Here is an 18,654-nt window from a genome sequence, read left to right as displayed (position 1 = left end):
CTGGAGATGAAAACGTGTCCAGATTTCTATTCACTCACCATGTAGTTTTCTTAGCGTTATCATTATCAGGTATATTTCCGAGTCTAGAGTGTCCATAAGACTCTGCCCTGATAAACTTCCACAGAAATAAAGTTAATGAAAAACAGTACTCACTTCAGTTTTTTGAAAATAGAAATGACATAAATTGTTTGGCATGTACCGACAGAATACCCAAGTTTTACAAGTTATTGTCTACACTGATTTGTTTTTCCTTGATAGACTGTATTTATGCATACAGAACACTTCTAATTAAAATGGAAATAACTAAACTTTCTAAAGAATCTATATGCCTTGATTGATTTTGAAGTTACAATTTGTTTAAATATTTGTTGAGTGAATATATGACTAAATGTTTCAGTTTTCCAAAGATAATGAACTATGGAATGATTGCCTTGTATAGTAATTTCCCCCTGAGAATAATGACCTTATATCCAATGTTTTAATTATGTTGATGCATTTAAGAAAAATATTTGTTGAAATGTTCAAGGCAGGTTAGCTGTGACCTCAGATTACTGACATAATATACGTGTATAGCCAATGTGTGTATATTAGCATATGAAGGTATCTATATGTTTTTTATGTGCTATAGAGTGCTATTATGGAATATTGAAATGTGAAAATTGACACGCTGAAATTCCTGTTGGATATGATCTGTTCCATGCACTTAGTGTACTATTTCGAGGCCCCACTCACAAACCAGTGGAAGATTTTGGAATTACAGTTAATGACATATTTGAAGGACAGTGCAACACATTTTTAGTTGAGTGCTTGAGTGCTATCTGCCCCTTCCTCTCTCATTCTCTGGACCTGGGGGGGGATAAATATTATCCCTTCTATTTTTAGTGTGAATTACCTTGTTACATTATATCAAAGCTTCAAAATCCTAAGGACCAAGGAAAAGAATGCAATGTGTCAACCCCATGCAACTTGATCTAAATTAATCTGAGACTTGTTTGCTATGTCTGAGTTCCACAATTTTCACAGCCCTCAGGCTCTTGGTGTAAGTATCCCCCCTTGCCCTATAAAACCAATGGAAACTGACAGTGCAAATCAGTCAAAGTCCCTGGAGAAGAGATACTGAACTCAGTGAAAACTGGTAGGGAGTTGGATTTTAGGACCAGTGTTTTGTTGCTAAAATATTCCAGCCTCTCAGCTGTCTTCACTCTTTGGAGCTGGAAGCATGTGGTCAACCCAAGACACTCACAAACACTAACAGAGTTTGTGGAAAGGAAGTGGCAGGAGCAGAAACTGGATAGAGGAACCTAGCTCCTCAAGGCATCTGTCTCCATATAACTTGCTGTACCAGGAAAGTGTCCCAGTGGTGGTGGACATTCTGGTCTGTGGGAGGGAAATAGGGTTTAGAAGTGCACTTTGTGGTAATCTGTGATGGGCAGGGTACTGCAAATAGAGGATCCTGGCAAGTATTTCTGACTTTGAAACATTCCAAATCAAGAGGCATGGCAGAAAAAGACCTCCCACACAGGCTAGAATGTCTTTCTTCTAAGGACTGCCAAGGATTGGAGAAATCAATGGGCAGGCAGCAAATGAGGGGATATTGGGTGGGTTAAGGGATGTTGTTTCTTTTTATAGCTACCTGTGTCAATCAGTGCAAAGTTTCATAGAGGTTAGTCTTTTCTGCACAGGATTTTTGTTATGATCTCTATTATCCACTATCAAGCTGGAGTCTTTAATGCTTGCTGAGTGTCACATAGCCAGTGAATGACAAAGTCAGAATGAAGCATGGCCTCAGAGCTCAGGGCATTCCAAGACTTTAGTGTTTGGGAAAGAAGGTTTGAGATAAAGTATTCACTCCCATTTTGTTTAGTAGATAAACAGTCAGATCACAGACAGCACAGAGAAGGGTTGAACGTTTAAATTCGAATCACTCTGGTTTGAATTATGGTTTCTTCATCATCTGGGTGGATTATAGCATCTTTCTTAACCTTCTGTGACATGGTGTTATGATGTCCAAGTTCTAATTCCTGTGGTTGTGCTAAAAGCAAATCAAAAAACCTGAAAGAAACAATTTAGGGGAAAGGGTTTGTTTGTCTCAGAATTTTAGATTCAAAGTCCCTCGTGAAGAGGTCAAGGTGGCAGGAAGTCCAAGCTCTGGTCACATCAGATCCACAATGTTCCAACACAGGCAAGTGCTCAGCTTGCTTTCTTCTCTATCTTCAGTCTAGAGCCCAGCCTATAAAACAGTGCTGCCAACAGATAGTCTAGATGGTTACCGGAATTCCTCCAGGACAAGCTACATAGGAACTTCCTGCCTGCTTGATCCTCTCAAACACTTCCTAGCACCTTTACCCTGAGTGATCATGGCACAGGGCACCAGCTTCCACTGTTTCCTTCCAACCTTTCATCCTATGTAATAATGTTACTAGTTTTGGTTTTCAGATAGAGTATTATGTAGCCTAGCCTGGCGTGGAACTTGCTATATGGCTAGGGTGACCTTTAATTTCTGATTCCTAGTTGTGAGATTACAGACTTGTACCATAAGGTTTAGTTTATGAGGTGCTGGAGACTGAAGCCATGGCTTAGTGCATTCCAGGTAATTATCTTGCGCTTAGCTACATCCCAGCTCCTGCTTGTTAATTTGAAGTCAGGCAACATGTAGTCACAGCTCAGCACCTGGCAGCTCAATAGGACCTGGGTTCTTTGCATCTCAGCATCAGATACTAGGGCAACTGCTCACTGCTGATGCCAGGCAGTGTGGCTTGCTAGGGAGCCCACAGTCTTTCTGCTGCCCTGGACCTTTGCACTTGGGCTCTGTCTGCCTTGGGCACTTAATCCCATTAAGTGTACTTTTGACTTGTTTCTGTTGTTTTACCTTGGTTGTTCTCAACCTTCCTAATGCTTCAACCCTTTAATACAGTTCCTCATGTTGTGGTGATCCCACCACCATAAACTTATTTTTGTTGCTATTTCACAACTTTAATTTTGCTATTGTTGAAACCCTAATGTAAATATCTATGTTTTCTGATAGTTTTGGGGGTTCATGACACACAGACTGAGAACTGCTGTTAGGGAAACATTTATTTCCTAGTTAGTCTATTACTAGATCTAGGCAAAATGTCAGCTATTCAGATGGGACCTACCTGGCACAAAACTCATGATTCTCCCCCCACCCCCAAGATCTTTGCTCTATCTTCACTTTGCAGTTTTTTCCTAATTCTTGTTGCTGTCTAAAATCATATATGGGACATAATATATCTGAGAGTTTGCCTTGTGTCCCATCTTCATCTTTCCACCTTTCCAAGAGAATGTCAGGTTCCTGTGTCTGCTCAAACAGAATCCCCAGAAACAAAATGGGTGCCTAATAAGATGAGTGGAAATGATGATAATTGCTTAACAATTATTCATTAGCCTGCTATTCGAGAGCTTGCTTGGGGTCCTAGCAGGGATAAGTAGCTACAGGTATACCCTTGGCCAAAGGAGGGTATCTCACTACTGCAGAAGTTTCTGCTCTTCTGCTGAGAGCAAAGCTGCAGGAAGGGCACACAGGAAGCAGTGAGGGAAGAAGGGGACACCACTTACTCAGTCACCAATGGAGTGACATGTTGCAGCTGGACCAGGTCACATCCTCCTCCTCCCATTTTTAGTTTGTAACTATCATCGTGAATATTTATTGTACTTGTATTTAAAGTTTCATTATGTTTTTATCAATAGCATGTTTGTGAAAGAGCCTTGTACAAGGAAAAGTGCAGAGTTTAGTTTCTGCTTGGTCTTGGTTATTTAAACTAACCTCCGTCTTGAAATGCAGCAAGAGTGTCTGAGGCTCAGACTGCCCTGTGTGGGATGATGACAGTGTATGTAAGGACTTAGAGAGGAAACTTAAAATTTTCCTTGAGCCAAGGCTGGCTATAGGGACAGAGCCCATGCCTGTCCCACTAAAGGCTTTGTAGGCTGTTTCCCTTTTTTGACCCAACACTTTCTAAATTCCTTTATATCAAAATATTCAATATGCTGAGAGACTGTGCATTCTAACCCAGTTCAGGCAATAGTTAATGATTTTATCCATTTTGAAGGTACAGCCCTCTGGACATGAACATGGTTGTAGAGGTGAAGGAAGTTAGGATGTCAGATAAATAAAACATGGGTCACACAGAGACCACTGGCCTGAGCAAATGTTAAATGTGGAGTAATGATTTTAGGGTAGATAATCCTCTTGGTTGCCCTCCAGGACTTGAGAGTAAGATTCAATGGCTGAAGACACGACATACTCAGATTATAGACTGTGGAGAAGCCATGATGGCACTAATTAGAAGCTTCATCCCTACTGGCTATCTTCACAGTGTTGGAAGGTGATATAAATAATAAGGAGGAGAAAAATAATCACCAATATCACGCAGCTATGAACCTTGTGAACCACAATAATGGCTGGATGGACAATGTACAAACCCTGAGACAATAGTAACATGAATGTTATGACAGTAATGGATTTAGGACCTGTTCTATGAGGCAGAGCCCACACCTAGCATTGTTATTTGGGCCAAGAATTCATGACTAGAGAGAAAATAGGCCTCAGAGGAGAACATAGTATCATTATTTTGCTAAATGGACAGTCTTAAAATAATTCCTGTTGACTTCTTGCTATACCCATAAACCAGTAAATGCTCAACCCTCATGAGAGAAGCTTCTCTTTAGCACTTGACACAGACACCCTGAACTGGTCAGTGTGCAGAGAAACTGTGGAGTGATCATCCCTAAAGGGGACATCTGCATTACATCCTTTCTCACTAGGCTCAGGGGTTTTCAAAGTAGATGGCCAGAATGGAAGCCAGAGATGGTGGATCACTTCAAGGAAACTGCCTTTTCTGGACATAACAGGCAGTTGCACATATGAATTCACAACTAGTGCACGTATGAATTCACAACTATCCTGACAGCTTGCATGAGGCCTGTGCCTGCTCAAGCCAGACAAAATCCCAGCAAAGAAGTGGGGTCTGGACATGAAGCGAGCTGGAAGTTATTGACAATTGATGGCTGTTGTTAGTTTGATGTGTGATAGTTTGTCACACTCTATGGCAGGCCTCACACCTAAGAGTAGTTGGTCATCACATATAGATAGAACAAACAAACAATCAAACAAACTAAGCCACCAAAATCAAATGCAAAGTTGAATGGGAAGGGAGGTCAGGGTAGATCCAGGAGGAATTAAGGGTGGGGAGTAAATATGATCAAAATATGTTATATGAAATTCTCAAATATTTAATAAAATATTTTTTTAATTTATAAAATAAATCTTTTAGTAGAGATTGTCAATAATTATTTTTAGGCATGCTTTGGTATATAATGAGAAATCCAGTTAGATATGCTGGTTATAAAAGTTCATCTCTCAAAGACGATAGTCAGGTGGGTACAGGTTAGGGAATGACGACACTCTGTAGGTATGAACCATGTGTACACCTGGGTACTTTCAATAATAAATAGCACAACATACCATTTACTCTCACAGTATCTAGTTACTTAACATATAATTTTCAAATTAAAAATGAAAAATCAAACCCCTGATTGATTGTTTGAGTGAAACTCCTTGGGTGTGCTCATTTTGAGCATTTCTGAAGACATCAGGGATGAGTTCTTCACTGAGACTGACTGTTTCCACCTTTGTCCCCCACATTCCCTCTGCAGAGTATTTATGAGTTTCTTCTTTGGGGATTGACATTTTTATTAAAAAAACACTGACTAGATATTAAGAAAATATTTATGATTCTAGATCATTAAAATAGCTCTTGTGGGAGTCTGCTTATAAATTATAGTTTTGCATTTACCATCTTCATCATATCAAGAAATGTACATTCAAGGTTTTCATACAGTACCTAGTATGTTTATATTATACTAACATGGTATGACATGTAAGATGTACTTTGCACACGTGTATAGTCAGTTAGGTTGTGGCTTTGCATTTAATGAGGGGGTGAAATTAATATGGACATAAATAAAATACCTCAACCCTGATCTGTTCACAGTTTGGGAAACTAAGAGAGAGCAGTAGTCTGACTGCAGATTGGCCAGAAAGTTCCTCTTCAGAGTGTCTGTGATTTGGGATAATTAATAGGTTTGTGAGGACAAGTACAGTTATCAGCTTTTCTAATTAAGGACACTTATCGTCTGGCTGAAAGATGGAGTGGGCTGCATTCTGAGACAGGGTAGGAATTGCGTTTTTAATGGAGGAAAACAAGTGTTTGCAAAACTTAATGTGAACAAGGAAACGAACAAAATACCATGAGCCATCATTGTTCTGGTGAGGATAGTGATATTTTGAATTAATAACATTCATCACATTGCTTAGTCGAAGGGGAGGTCATTGGCTCACAAATGGATCAGTGATAACAAAGAGGGTAGGGAGATTTGCACAACCCTATAATCTGAAGAGAGCTTTATTGAGTATTTCTGAAAGGCTGCATTTTGTTGATAAAACTATGCCTAACGAAAGATTACCTTGTGTGTTATGGTGAAGATCTTAATAATGAAAATCAAATCAACAAGCCTATGAGTGAAACAGTTGTGGAAATTACTTTGATTATCAGAAATCAATTTCATGGACCTTCTGTGTACATTTGAGTCTAAGGTGACTTTACTTACATCAGAATAATATTTTTTTTCTTATTTCTAAAAAGCAAGTTGTGATTTTTGGTGGGAATTTAGTAATTAATACATTAATGATTTTAATTAATAAATTAAAATATCAATTTAAAAATTATTGTTTTATTTTTCCTCTCATCTCTAATGAGGCTTTGTATCATGTTTCTTAGTAACATAAATATAACAATTGATGTATTTAACATTTTTTTCATATCACATAACCTTTAATATTAAAAATTCTTACCATGTAGAATTTTATTTTCTTGAAATTAAAAACAGACAAAATTTTAAATTCAAAAACAGTATTGAAGCAGACTTAGGATTTTCATCATGTTCCATAAGGTTAAGACATAATAAAACACACTATACTATCACTCTTCTTTGAGCGTTGATGCTGGGGATACAAGAAAACTCTTACCTGAAAGGAGGAAATTCTGTTCCAATGTCAAACAAAACTTACATACACTCAAAGGTAAACATTAGGCACATCAGATGATGGCTTGATTTCTCCACTCTGCATCTGTAACTTGGCATTTCCATTAAGTGGTAAAGAGCTAGAGTTCAGTGTTTGCACACAGTGCTGGTGTTTCATGGTTTTGTTGTCTGGGTTTTTATTTTCATCTCTACACGGCAATTCCCCACAATGTGCTTTTTATCAGAATAAAACTTTTAGCTGACATTGTTTTGTTTTATAAATTTTAAACATTCTTGTAAAACGCACATGCAATAAGATTTTAACCACTTTGCACAGGGTATTGATGCATAGGGTCATGTGTAGCCATTTGCAGAACTTTAATATTTCTGTTTCCCTTTTCTCTGTAGAATTCTGGTTTTACCCACAGTTCTAAAACATGAGCACTTGTCAAATGATAACCACCTGCATATATTTGGTTTGTTAATGCAGGCTCACAGAACAAGTACTAGTCATAACACAGTATTTTATGAAATTTAAAAAATGCAAAGCTGCCAGTTAAAATGGCGCATGCATTCTATTTGCTGTGCTTTCTGGAACCAAGTGCAACTATAACCTGCAAACCTTTCAAGTCAACATGGAACTTCTGAACTTCAGGCCATTTTCAGGGGCTATTTGTTAACTGTGAGAAAAATAGACTGGTCTCACAGGGACAAATGCAACATCTAGAGTTTATTGCATCCAACACATGTCATTACAAGGCTCAGCCCATGGAACTTGGTACATTGCATGGTGGAACCAGATCAGCTTTGCTGAGAAGCAAATAAGACAGAGAAAATTCTGCTTCTGCTTTGGCTTTTCCTATTGGGGAAAAAATGTGTGTAGTGGTGAGGGGCTTTCACAAAAGTTCAGCTTGTGTGGAGTGTAGATTTTAGTGATGTAGTCTCATTTATTGTACTTACGTATGTTTTTCAAAGAACATGTATCAGAAGCATTTTCTTTTGAAAATAGTCCTTTAAACTTACTTAAACTTCATTTTTTTATGCTTGAGCTTGCAATACACCAGTCATAAAGATACTACAAATTTAATTATTCCCAAATTCAAGAACAGAAAAATGTGACTCAGAAGCTTTTGCATTTCGTCAAAATCTAGGAAGTTTCTTGTAAATTCGCCATGTGTACAAATTTATGTGCATATGCATATATAAATACACACATGCATGTTTTTATATTACACATATTATTTTACAAATTGAAATCTGAAATTCCTTTATCTTCTGATTACTGATTGCAATTAGACTTTTGGATTATAGTTGTTCTAACTTCTAATTCAAAGTGTCCTAGCTCTTGTAATTACTGGTTCCTAAGACCTCACCTTCTGTTTGGTCTGTATACTTGGTCCCTTTCATTAGGTCACACTCCACTGGGTGTGTGTCTCTATAGCTGCCTCTTCCCCTGATTGTGCTTGGTTCTGATAAATGAGTCCAGATGACATGGGACCATATGGCTTTATCAGAGTACCATTATTGGATCTGTTGTGGCTACATTTGGGCTCCATCTTTTCCTGGGATGTAGACTTCACTAGGCCTTCTGTGTATATGCAGTTAGAAATCTCTCGACCTTTCACCTTTGTTCCCAGTCTTGCTCTCTGACCCTAGCCTTAGGCTGAAGTCTGTTTTACAAAACAGTGCTGCTAAGGTATTAAGCTCATTGATCCTTCACCCTCAGAGTCCTTCTGTAGCATTGACTTCCACATGTAAAATGAAAGAAATTGAACAGACAGCACATGGACCTTCATTGTGGACTTTTTAAAAAAATGAGTAACAGTTTCTTCTTCCCGGTTAGAGGAAAGCTGATGAGGGTGACAATGGAGAGCAAATTTGAGCAGTAGGGGTGCCATAGTTTGACCTCAGGTTAACGAATGGAGGAAAGGCTATTGGAAGAATGGATAACTCCTTTTTCTTGTCCATAGTCTGAATAAAAAAAAACACCTACCTAACCCTTTAAAATTCAGAATACTAGTAAAATTAAAAACAGCATCCCATTCATATCATATGCATTTAAATGGAAAATGCCCAAGTTACAAAAACAGAGGGATAGATTACACATATGATTTCATAGTGGACTGTATCACTCTGAGAGGAGTCCTTAGTTTGGTACATAGCCCCACTTGGCTTTGGACATCCGTGGGACCACTGCTCAGTCCAGGAGTACCATCATTGATTCTGTTTGATGTTTCTTTGAAAACTGTCTGGTAAAAGATTGTCATTTGGATTGTGAGGGCAGTGGCATTGAACGTGCAGAGTTTCCGTCCTTTCTGTTTTCTACTAACTCATAAAACATCAGCAGCAGTTATAGATACTTGGGGGTGACTATGAGTCATCACTGTGGTAGGTTTCCATTCTGTGACTCATCAGGATCTCACAGTTTTAAAGATGTAACCTTCATTTGTAGATTCCCCCCATCATTTCTCAGCTCACACCTTTTGTAGCTCTAGTCCCAGGAGACCCAATGCCCTTGTCTGGTTTCCACTGGCTCTGCACACACATAGTACAAGAACAAGGAGTAACAAGGAATACATTTAATACACTGTATTCTGTTTACTGCCTCCTTAGGATAAGTTCTATTTTTATTCTCCACTTAGCAAACAGCAGTAAAAGATGTGGAGCCTTCCTGCCTGTCCCCATCTGCTGCTGCTGGGACCTTGATCTACTTTTTGTTCACACAGATGCATGGATACTCTCTAGTTAACTATTTTAAGGAAGTCAGGCAGAGGACTGTGAACTTCCATTTCATCCAACTGAATATAATTATGCATCCAAGAAATGCAGCCCAGATATTGGTCACAGTGCTCCTCAAAATATTTTAGCTATAATGTTACTTGTGAGAAATTTTACACCTGAGTCAAGATTATTGAGGCAATATGTCTCATGGGCTGAAGCTGCTTTGACATCTGGTGAGTTTGTTCCCTGAGCTTGGGGACAGCACTGGCAACTTTCAGAGATTATCCAGACATGTGATCCTTGAAGTTGCTGGTTCCACCTTTGGCTGAGTTCTGGGTAGACTTCCATGCGAGGACCCAGGTTTCCCATCTTGGCTCTGTTCCTCTCTACGACCTCGGATTTTGGTTTGCAAAGTACTTTGTTTTAACCTCTGTTTTACTCACATAGTGTTCTTTCACAGGATCAAGGACAATCATGATGCTAGATTTGCGAACATATGCATACACACAGAAGGACCCAAGAGAAGAAGCATTCTGTTTCAGATATTAGTGTGTTCTTGAGAGTTTAATGCCATAGTTAGAGATGCTTCCTTGGGTGCCTTCACAACTATTTTTGTGTGTGGAATATTCATAGCATAACCTCCCTTCTGCCATTTACACTAAGCAAGTACTCAAAAGACAGAGCATAGTTTTAAAGATTGCAAGGGATTAAAGGTAGAATATAATTGGAACTAATTTTCTGCCCTGTGTGTAAACCTGTTCTCTGATGGGTAGCATTTCTATGGTCATGAATTTTTAACACATCTTAATATAAATGAAATATCCAATGTAATATAAAGTATCTTATTCAGAAGGACACAGACACATATACAGTTTATTACATGCAGCCCCAGTTCAGTGGAATAAGCATCTGGGAGGGGCTGTGTTTCTCTCCACTGTCCACCTTTTCTGCCTGTGCATGTTCTTGTATTGTACATGTAGTTTAGCTTCCTGTACACATCCATGTATCAGATCACCAAAACCATCATATAATTCTGTAGTCTGCTCACTGTGGTTCCTATACATCTGACCATACAGCTGTTTTGTCTTGTGTCTTGAGCAGCCACAAACTTCCATCTGAAAGTCATTTCAGTTGTGTCAAAATAAATATCAGCAAATCACAAGATGACCAGAAAACACACACACACACACACACACACACACACACACACACACACACACACACACACAGGAAGGCAGTGAACCTCAGCATTGCTCTGTGGTAATAAAGTTATTCTGTGAAGCATATACCAGCAATGGGAAGTGTGGCTTTCATCTCAGAACATGGTGGGATAAAAATGAGGACCATGTGAACTTCTTGCAGAGGATGACACTTTAGAAGAGACAAGTAACCCCACAAGGAGAAAAGGAGACAGTCTAGGCTTCATTTTGTTTTAGATAAAGGCTGTGCATTGTGTCTCCTTTGTTTTTATTTCAAAGAGTTTACATTTGGAAAATGGTTTTGAAAGCACAACAAAAGGAGATGACTTTCTCTTCAGTTATGAGGACAAACCCACAGCATCCTAACCATTCACCATAAGATGAGTCTGCTGAATTTGAGCAGCACAGACTCGTCACTTGGAGCTTTGATTAAAGGTTCAATTTTGACTATATGATGACAACAGCTGAAACAAAATTAAAATGACTCATTTGAAGTTTACATTAAATAGAGAGTGTATGCAAAATGACTTTCATAAAGATTCTGCTGGAAAATAATCTGGAGATTTTCTCTTCTTTATAAGCAAGTATTGATTATACAGAAAAAGACTTGAGGAGCCTTATTGGATGCTCGGGTAGTAGTGGTGATGGTTACAGCCATCATGTAATTTGTAGAGCTGCACAGTCAGCAGCCAGCTCTTCCTTCTTTTAGCCTGTAACACATCTGATTTTCCCTATTTTAACACAATTTCAGATGCATTATGGGTAGTGTTGCTTCTGGGGTGTTGTTCCCTGCATTGATGAGTCTGTCCTTCTGAAATTGAACAGGAACACACCAGTGTGTTTTTATGGAGTCAGGAGGATACAGTTCAGACCTTAGATCAAATCACATATCTACTTGTTTAGAAATTTTGTTTCCATATTTTATAACTTTTCTCCCATAATTTTGTCTATAGCTGAGAATAGTTAAATGTATGATTGTGGCCATCTACAAACATTAAGACTTTGTTTCCTTTTTCTTCCCAGGATCCCCGGCCTTGACAGGAACAGGGACAATCAATGTTCTTGTAGATGATATCAATGACAATGTCCCCACTTTTGCCAGTAACATGCACTTCACTACAATTCCTGAGGATGCCCCAACAGGGACAGATGTCCTGTTGGTAAACGCCTCGGATGCAGATGCTGCAGCCAACTCTGTCATCAGGTATGCACACTGGACTATGTAAACTAGTTTCTCACCAGATCAGGTCTTTAAACGAACACAAAATGATATCCCATTGCATGGGGAATTTCATATTAATATACAATACTCTTCCTGTGACCTCTTGCCAAGCAACTGTACTATAATTGAGAATTGGACAGTAACATGATTGCTTCTTCTAAAGCTGTGCTTATTAATCTCCTTTTAATCATTCGTGGTGCTCAGCAATGATGCAGTTGTGGTTACTTTTGCTGTTTGTTGCTGACTCCCTATCTGAAGTTTTGTGTTCAGCATGGTGGTAGGAGGTTCTGTACCATGCAACTGCCTGGTGATACCCAGTGATATTATATTGACATGAAGGTGGCATCACACACAGGTGCTTGATCAGCATGGCAAAATATATAACAAAACAGTTACCAAATAAGAACCCTAGTTAACAATGTTTAGTCCATTAACATTTAGCAAGATTTAAAGAAAATATTCCATCATCTATCCTATCTTTGTGAGTCTAAAGTCCTATATGTAACTTGTCTTTAATTCTGACTAAGGAAACCTATAACCATCATTATCTGTCTTTACCTACTTCAAAGACCACACAGGGATAATATATAAACTCTAGAAATGATAGAGACATCTTGCTACCTGGTCAGTCACACGACGTTCTTCTGTAAAGTTCCACCTTTATTAGGCCATAGTGTGTCTGGCAGACTCGTCAGCAAAGTAGGAAACTTTAAAATGTCCACCTTTTTGTTTGTCACTTTTCTCTGTGTCCTGCAGACTGTCTGGCAGACTTTTCCATGAAGCAAGAACCCTGTAGTAATATCCATCTGTCCATCGTGTATCAGCAGTCACTTTCCTGGGGTCTTGCATGTCCAGTTTATACAGCAAAAAGTCAAATAGTACAGACAAGAGACGTATCTTTCCCAAATGGCTAGTCATGCCATATTGGAAGTAAACTCCATAATGTGTTTCTTCGATGTCCATCTTCCTTTCTGATGCAGGTGGTGTTATCAGGAGTAGTTATTTCTCAATGTCAAGAAACTCCCTAAACAATTTTAAATTCCATATTCCGTAGGTCTTTGAAAGGTTTGAAGAATGCCTATTCATCTCAAATACATTTCTGTATATTAGGAAACCTAACTCACCTAACTATAAGTTTTGACTATTATAGGTATCTATCTATAATCTGTACTAAATTATACATTACATTTCTAAATGAGGCATATAAACACAATACCTAAACAAGAGGAGAAATATACATATCATAAAATTGACCTTAAATTTGTATTAATAATTGAAAACCCATTTTAAGGCAAAGTATTTATATTTATACCATAATCCCCTTTTTATCTTTAAAGAGATTGGTTGTGATCATTTATAACCAACCACATTTAAATGAAAATGAACATTTATAGACAATATTTGGGAATTTGAGCGTCATTTTTTTCCAAACTGCTTTCTGCTTGTAAGGGGCGCTGTCTTGGGGAATCCTAAGAAGGTGCAATCCTGGCTGTAGTGGTCTGCAAGGCTGCCATGTCCCTCCATCAACCCTCCCCCGGGTGTGTGTGTGTGTGTGTGAGAGAGAGAGAGAGAGAGAGAGTGTGTGTGTGTGTGTGTGAGTGAGTGTGTGTGTGAAGTGTGCATTCAGTCCTATAATTTACATTGTTCTAATTCCTAAGAAGTCAAAGTCTTCTGTTTAGTTGCTGCTCAATAATTTTCTGATGAAGATTTTAGGAGAGAGCTCCTATCCTAAAATTTAGCACTGTTTTAATCCCTTATTGCTCAGTGAGAGGAAATCCTCTCCAAAAGGAGCAGCTTGCACATTGGTAGTGGGTAGTGACAAGTGTCGGAAATGGTTCAATCCCCAGCCCAAGGCTGAGTGCTCCCAAATCGATTCCTTCAGCTGCTGACCCATAGATTATTATTAGAGTAAGAAGCTGAGGTATACTGCTGCTTTGCTCCAGCACACGTGAAGATTCATGAAAGGACACCTTTCTGTGATTGTTGACTGTGGCACTTAATTTGAAATTAGTCCAGAAATGCCTCAAGGGCTGGAGTCCAGTTCAGTGACAGAGCGAGCACTACATGCTAGCCTATATGAAGCCCCAGGTTCATGCTCCAGCTCCACAAGAATAGAGTCCATTCTTTGAATGACTCTAATAGTCTACAGTTACCATCTTATTTGTTTGTTTCCAGCCAGGGTCTTGCTGTGAAACCTTGGCTGCTTTTGAACTCCTGGCAATCTTTCTGCCAGGAACCCTAAGAGTAATCCTAAGAGTGGGGATTACTTTAGTTTCTGTGCTGTGTTTTTATGAAAATAATCCGATGTGATTCTCATAATGACTGAAATAAAGAGTAGTATGTGTTCCCTATCTTACAATGAGAGAGCTTGAGAAGGTCAAAACTGAAGGCAAGGGTGTAATTATTCCACTAGACCCAAGATAAATGATAAATAGGCATTTATTGGGAAACAATTACACAGAAATATACAAAGAACCATGGGAATACTTCTTTGCCCTTCCTACAGGATTGGCTGGTCCAGTGGAAAGAAGTAGAAGTGAAAATCAAGCTCAAGCTTCTCTCTGCTTCATTCCACCTAAGGCCACACCCAGTAGGGTGTGGCCACCATTACTAGTTCACAGACAAGATACCTACACAAAACAGTTTTTGTATTTAATGATATTAGTGTTAAAATTTGTTCAAGTAAACTATGTTTTAGATTCTCACTTCTTAGTTTCTAAGTAATTATGTTCACATAAGACACAGCATAGGGCCTTATGACCCCAGTGTATCTCAGAGAGAGGCAAGGATGGTCAAAATCATTCATTGGAGTCAGATTTTAAATGAGAATGACCTCAGATTGTATAGGTCTTGGTAAGTCATTATTTTTTTATTCAAAAATCAGGAAATAAATATCCAAATTTCTTGTTCCATGTTGAACTCAATCTGTGTTTAGCCAAATACAACATTGATATACTCTGGCCAAGTTAGGAAACAGATATTACCTGACTTATTTCCTTTTTTCATTTCTGCCTTCCTCCCTTCTTTTCTTTCTTCCTCCCTTCCTTCCTTCTTTTCTTCCTTCCTTTCTCTCCCTTCCCTTCCTTTCTCCCTCCTTCCCCTCCATCCTTCCTTCTTTTCTTCTCTCTTTTCTCTCTTTCTTACATGGACTCACTTAGCAATTCTAGCAATCCTGGAACTTGCTATATATTTCAAGCTGATCTGAAACTTGCAGCGACCCCCCTGTCTCTAGCTCCAAAAACTGGGATTAAAGACATGCACAAACATGCCTGACCCTGGCATTTCTTATCTTCACTGTATAACCTCACCCAAGTTTTCCATCTTAATATCAAAGTATGATGGACAAAGATCATGTTGAAACCACTAAGGCCATAGCCCTCATCTAGATCAGCTATTTTTAGGGCATGAAAGTCTTTGTACATAGATTTTTTTCCCCCATAGATTTAGATACTTCATCTACAAAAAGTCTAAGGCTAAAACTAAGTCGTTAGAATTATTTTGCATTTCAAGGAAAGAATATAGAAATTTCGTAGAGCATGTAACACAGTAAGAAATTGACCACATGTTGAAAATGTTTAAGGAACAGCATAGACATTGAACTATTAAAAGAACACCACTAAAGAGTTCAATGACATCGTGGCTGTGAAACAGTTCCTGAGGATCCCAGAAGCTGAAAAGTCTTCACAGTTTTGAGAAACCAACTGAACCTCAAATAAGAGAGGCATCAAAATTCCGGCACAGGCTTTATGTGGCAGTCTATTTATAGATAGGCTTGTGCTGCTTGTCTGTCTTCTCAACTTGGAAGCATAAATTAGCAAGCAATGGGTGTTACACCACACTTCATATTTAAAACAAACTCTTCATGCACTTCAGAACTTAATAAAGCCCCTAACAGGAATCATACTATAAATATGTATGTACGTATGTATGTATGTATGTATACATATATTCCTACAGGCAACATTGTGTCTGATGGGATTGAATTAAATAACCCATGTTTTACAATAGATGCTTCCTTTATCATTTAGTTAAACTTGCAATGGCTGGAAATTCTCTGCTTTTAAACCTTTCCTACTTATTCTCCACCATGTAGAAAACATTGAAATTCAGTATCTTTCATTTTTGTTGCTCATATTTTTTGAAGGATTTCATGGGAGGAAATCGTTGGTTGAACTGTGATCTTTGTTGCTGTTAAATTGTTCAAGAATGTTCATAGTAGAATAATTCACTTCTTTTCCTATTAATTTTTGAAAAATGTCTATGGCCACTGATACCAAGTTTCCAGAGTAGGAATCACTTGCTTCTATGACCCAGTTTCCCAGAAACTCTCAGAAAGGCAAGTTCACTTGAGTATTTCACACACTTTGACTTGATAACTTTCAGAATTTTGTCTATAAACACCTGACATTTTTACTTAAAGAAAAAGATTTTAGCTGTAGAAGGGCAAGGTAGTTATGCCTTGCTACAAGGTTCTTCAACTCTAACCGATAGAATAAATTTTATTCTGATTTAGATTTAATTCTGGTATATATGTATGCAATAGAAACTACTTTATATATCTGTAAGTTATTTTTCAACCAAATCCCTTCCCCTTCCCTATTTTATTTCTGATTCAGTTTTATAGGACCTCTATTCTTTGTAAATATGAACTCTGAAGTATATCCTATCCCTAAAATAGTATAGAAAAGCTGACATTTGCTTTGAACTGTGGATGTATTATAGAATGCACTTTGCTGTTGTGATGTGAGGTGTGTGTTTCTTGCCCTGCAGTTTCTAGTAGACATCGTCAACTGCTTTGCTCACATGCCTAAACCAAGACACACATCTGACTCCAAAGAGGGCATCCTGTATAAAGAAGAATGCTTTTTAAAGACATTTTCTTTTTCTGATCTATATTTTATGGAGTGCAGATTGTTCTGTGAACTTTCAAGTGAGGCTGCTTCTCTGACTGTCATGCTGGACTCCACTTCAGACACAAAATCATGAACAGACATAGATAGCCAGCCTCCTCTTCAGAGAAAACGGAGAAGCTGCACTCAGTGAAAACTCCTGAGAGTTAACTGGTCTGGTTAGCATCAAACTGTCCAGGAAAATGTCAACCCTTCCCTGGCAGGGAAGCAGCGAGGCCATCTGAGGAATGAGGCAACATATAAGCAGAAATGCTTCTATACAAAAGCTGCCGCTCTTTTGCTGTGCTGAACAGCCAACGTGATACAAACATAGTGTTTTGTTTTAAAAAGTAATCTCCCCAAGTGATTCTCTTTATTATAGATAGAGCAGAGAAATGTTTTCAAAGGTGTTCCAAAAATATCCACTAGCGACTCTGGCCATCAACAAGGCAATTGTTGCAATTCCTCGCTTACTTGTTTTGCAGGACAACTATGCTGTAGGCTTATTTAGTGGCCTTGCATTGATTTAATCTGAGAATTTGGAGACTCCCAAGGACATTGCAGGGCTCTTGTGGTCAATGAACATTTTGGAATAATGATTGCTTATGTCACAGCCACAGAATATTTCTTTTTCTTTTCTTTTCCTTCCTTTGTGCTCTCACTTTCTCTCTCTCTCTCTCTCTCTCTCTCTCTCTCTCTCTCTCTCTCTCTCTCTCTCTTAATTTCTTTCTTTCTTTCTTTTTTTTTTGAGACAGGGTTTTCTGTATTGTTTTGGAGCCTGTCCTGGAACTAGCTCTGTAGACCAGGATGGCCTCAAACTCACAGAGATCCGCCTGCCTCTGCCTTCCAAGTGCTGGGATTAAAGGCATGTGCCACCAATGCCCAGCTAAGAGTATTTCAAGGAACTATTTTCTTATGTTTTTGGTTGTGAGCCTAGCCTTTAACGGCTGAGCCATCTCTCCCACCCCAAGGAACTATTCTCTATATGGATTTTTTTCATTACTGTGTGTTTTATTTTTTGTTAGATATCTACATTTTTTCCCATTTTAAAATTTTATTTATAGAAAGTAGTGGGTCCTGACATCATAGCTGAATGTGACCTCCTCTTCTTGTTCTTTTGTCAGTTATAGCATCATTGGTGGAAACTCGCAGTTTACCATCAACCCATCCACGGGACAGATCATCACCAGCGCATTGCTGGACAGGGAAACCAAAGATAATTATACTTTGGTTGTGGTTGCCAGTGATGCGGGGTCTCCAGAGTCTCTCTCCAGTTCTACAAATGTGCTTGTGACAGTGACTGATGTCAATGACAACCCACCCCGGTTCCAACATCACCCGTATGTCACACACATCCCATCTCCTACTCTTCCAGGTAATTCAATAGTGAGGTCACTCGGGTGTGTGTAGCTTATCAGACACCTTCTGTGAACAGAGCTAAAAGACATATAATACAGTCTAATCTGCAAAATTCTCTGAAATTCAGGGTGTGAATGTCAGAACCAATTAAACTGAAGTGAAGTCCAGTTCTTGTCTTGTAGATTGTTTTCTTTTATCCAGATTAAATGAGTAATTCACAACT

General features: G+C 38.6%; 1 protein-coding gene across 1 annotated transcript in view; it reads left to right on the top strand.

Moving 5' to 3' along the window:
• The window catches only part of Fat4 (FAT atypical cadherin 4), a 132,536-nt gene that overhangs the window by 78,253 nt on the left and 35,629 nt on the right, over positions 1-18,654 (top strand). Inside the window, 2 exon segments of the mRNA XM_051185696.1 lie at positions 11,985-12,165; positions 18,197-18,447. Of these exon segments, the coding sequence (XP_051041653.1) occupies positions 11,985-12,165; positions 18,197-18,447 (432 nt within the window).

This window comes from Phodopus roborovskii, unplaced genomic scaffold (assembly GCF_943737965.1).
Source record: "Phodopus roborovskii unplaced genomic scaffold, PHOROB, whole genome shotgun sequence".
NCBI lineage: Eukaryota > Metazoa > Chordata > Mammalia > Rodentia > Cricetidae > Phodopus > Phodopus roborovskii.
Note: the sequence above shows the minus strand (reverse complement) of the source record. Positions and strands in the feature narration are given on the sequence as shown.